Source organism: Haliaeetus leucocephalus, unplaced genomic scaffold, assembly GCF_000737465.1.
Source record: "Haliaeetus leucocephalus isolate CR32 unplaced genomic scaffold, Haliaeetus_leucocephalus-4.0 Scaffold68, whole genome shotgun sequence".
In the NCBI taxonomy this organism is placed as follows: domain Eukaryota; kingdom Metazoa; phylum Chordata; class Aves; order Accipitriformes; family Accipitridae; genus Haliaeetus; species Haliaeetus leucocephalus.
Genome location: NW_010972504.1, coordinates 3,556,083 through 3,559,610, shown reverse-complemented (window position 1 = coordinate 3,559,610; position 3,528 = coordinate 3,556,083). Strand labels below are relative to the sequence as shown.

Here is a 3,528-nt window from a genome sequence, read left to right as displayed (position 1 = left end):
CGATAAAGATATTAAACAGAACCAGCCCCAACACCGAGCCCTGGGGAACACCACTTGTGACCCGCCACCAACTGGATTTCACCCCATTCACCACAACCCTCTGGGCTCATCCGTCCAGCCAGTTTTTCACCCAGCGAAGAGCACACTCGTCCAAGCCACGAGACGCCAGCTTCTCAAGGAGTATGCCATGAGAGACAGTGTCAAAGGCCTTGCTGAAGTCCAGGTAGATAACATCCACAGCCTTTCCCTCATCCACTAGGTGGGTCACCTGGTCATAGAAGGAGATCAGGTTGGTCAAGCAGGACCTGCCTTTCGTAAAGCCATGCTGACCAGGCCCGATCCCCTGCTTGTCCTGGACTTGCCATGTGAGTGCTCTCAAGACAAACTGTTCCATAATCTTCCCGGGTACCGAGGTCAGGCTGACAGGCCCGTAGTTCCCCGGATCCTCCCTCCAACCCTTCTTATAAATGGGAGTCACACTGGCAAGCCTCCAAGTCCTCTGGGACCTCCCCTGTTGACCAGGATCACCGACAGACGATGGAGAGTGGCTCGGCAAGGACCTCTGCCAGTTCCCTCAGTGCCCTTGGATGGATCCCATCTGGTCCCATAGACTTGTGAGTGTCCAGGTGGCGTAGTAGGTCACTAACTATTTACTCCTGGATGAAGGGGGGTATGTTCCGCTCTTCATCCTTGCCTTCCAGCTCAGGGGGATGTTCGTCTATATTCATTATACCCGTATTCTCCTGAAGGTCCTGTATGAAACGTAGCCTGGCCGCCTCCGCCTTCACCGGTAGTTGAGCTGTTCCCCATGACAGCAGTTAACAGCGTTTTTACCGAACCCTGGGGCAGGAAAGGTGGGGGTGCGTGGTCTGTCTGTGGGGCGTCCTTAACGCTCCGCTCCAGAACCTCATCTTCCGCTACCTGCAGAACGTGAGTACCGCCGGGCTGCCGCGGCTTCGGCCCCGTGTGAGAGGAACGTCCCGGTGCTTCTTGCGCAGGGCCCTTCGAGCCGTGTGGGGAGCGGGGCGGCACGCCGGACGGGTCTTTCCGAGTTCGGGATGGGGTTTTTGGAGCCGGTCTCGCTTGAACGGAAGAACTTGCTGTCGTTGCGATCCGTGAGAAGAACAGCTAGTTCCGAGTTGGGCGTTTTTCCTTCTCACCTTAAGGAGTTACCTTTGTAAGAGGCGTTTGCTCTTGCAGTCACGTGTGCAGGGATGTTTTCTGTGACAGTCCTAAAGCCTGTGCTGTTGCGTGTTCGCCAGTGAAGGCAGAGAGGATTTCCAGAATAGTCTACCACCTTAAAAATGGCTTAGGACGTTGCTGAAACCACGCGTGAGAGTTACTGCCTCGAGTGTTACAAAGCTGTCGGCAGCAAGGAGTTCTTAATGCACAGGAGAGGACAAAATTGTGTGGAGTGTTTCTGTTCCTGTTGTGCTCTCCCCCTCCATCGTTTTGCAGAGGTCCAGGATCCAGGTGTGGCTTTATGAGCAAGTGAACATGCGGCTAGAAGGCTGCATCATTGTGAGTATCAGGATGTCTTTGGATTGGGTATTTTGTTGGTTGTTCTTCCAATTCATAAAACTGTTTCTTCCTGTCAGGAAAAACTAGCATGGGGGGTGGAAATACCTCGTGCCTCTCCAATTAATAGTCTTAATTGTCCAGCCCACGTCAGCACAGCTCACGATAGCTTGTGGTGTTGTTGCTGAAGTTTAGAGCAGGGCACATAGCTCAGCAGCGGCTTTTGTTGCTGATTTTTAGGGCTTTGATGAATATAGGAACTTGGTGCCAGACGACGCAGAGGAAATTCGCTCCAAACCAAAATCAAGAAAAGAGCTGGGTATGTCAGTATGTCTGTGTAGGCCGAGCGATGCCTGAAACCTGGCTGCGTGAGCCTTCCCCGTAGCAAGGCTTCAAAGCACGAAACCTGTGAAGAGTGTTGAGTTTGGAGTACAGTGAGCGGATACTGGCTAGGTGTCGGTTCCTGCTGTTTCTTGAGCTGGTGGTTTTGTTGAACGTGAAGGAGAAAGAATCTGCCTCTGCCTGCGACGAGTCTTTGTCTTTCAAATGTGTGTAACAACGGATGGACTGCGCTGCACTTTTTCTGCAGCCCGGGTGGCAGGAGGGGTCCAGTCAAATTCCTGCCAGCTACGTCTAACGCAGGTGGCCCTGAACAATTCTGACACTTGCTGTGTCGTCTCTGAATCAAAGCAGGGAACCACCTGAGTGGCGGTATTTAATATTTACTACCTGCTGGCGAGGATAAACAGCAGCCTGTGCTAAGTGACGTGTTTGGGCTCTTGGTGGGGACAGAGTGCTGTTCAAACAGTGAGCGCAGGAGTGGAGATTGTGTCTGATACATTGTAGTGTGAATTTTGAATGTGGGCCCTGCATGACTAATGGATACAGTCCTGCAGCCAGGTGGGAAAGGACTCTGTTTACTAAGAAAAACCTAGTCAGTTGTCTTGTGGACATCTTCTTGCAAGCACCTTTGGCATTGTGAAATGTTTTTTGAAAGTGCAAGGTTATCGTCAGAGTCTAGCATCTCTCTAATGCCCCCTTTCCTTTCTCTGTGTTGCAGGTCGGATCATGTTAAAAGGGGACAATATCACTCTTCTGCAAAGTGTTTCTAACTAGGATTTGTTGTTCTTTGCTTAGAACAATGGCTGCGGTGCTTCGGAGTTAATAAAGTGCTAGTGGGAGCAGGACCAGCTAGTAGACAGGAAGTTATGTGTAACTGGTGTCGCATGCAGAATTGAAAACTGCGCATTCCTTTGTGCAAGTGATTTTTTCTTTTGTAGTTTGAAACGATGCACAGTGTATTTCGCAAATAAACATTTTTCACATTAACTGTAAATGTAAATCTGCTTGCTTTCAGTCTCATGCCCTTCTGTGAGTAGAGAAGGGGGAGAAATGTATTCAAAGTTATTTTCACTGTGGACCTGTGCAGTCTCTGATAAACACCTGTGCGTTCTGGAATGTTACATCTGCATTAGGTGAACAAGGTGGGCTCGTTCAGGATACTGAAGTGACATGCAGTCCTTGAGCTTGCACGTTTCTAGTGAGGGACTTGGGCCTGTGGTATAGTAATCCAGCATTTACAAACTTCACTGGTAGCCGTTCTTGTAAAATATCTTTTATCTTCATGTCAGAGAAGCAGAGAGGGCAGTTGGTTTGGATTAAATCTCTATAATTTCTTGCTTTTTGGGGCAGTTTCTAGATTAAACCGTGGCACTGTTAAATAAGTTGGGATATCAGATGTATCAGTTGGGTTTTTATCATGTTGGTTTATTTTTATTATTGGTTTGAGGATCTGGCTGTTCTATTTAAGTTTCCACAAGAGAGCTGAATTGCTTATCACATCAACAGAAGATAAGTTCCCTAGCTTACTTGGAACTGGCGGTCCCCTCTGCTGCTTTTCTGATGGAAAGAAAGAAAAAAAGGTTTTGGCTGTAATTGTAACTTGGAGACTAAGATTACCTGGAGGGAGAGAAATGAATCCTGATACACAGGTTGCACTAGAAATCATGT

At 48.8% G+C, this 3,528-nt stretch overlaps 1 protein-coding gene across 1 annotated transcript; it reads left to right on the top strand.

Annotated features, from left to right (window-relative positions):
* Positions 1 to 822: 822 nt before the first annotated feature.
* On the top strand, positions 823 to 2,732 carry SNRPE (small nuclear ribonucleoprotein polypeptide E; the record flags this gene model as incomplete). Its single annotated transcript, XM_010580007.1, has 4 exons — positions 823 to 930; positions 1,459 to 1,521; positions 1,759 to 1,837; positions 2,579 to 2,732. Coding segments are annotated over 4 exons (306 nt in total), but the record flags the coding sequence as incomplete, so codon positions are not given.
* Between the last annotated feature and the right edge of the window lie 796 nt (positions 2,733 to 3,528).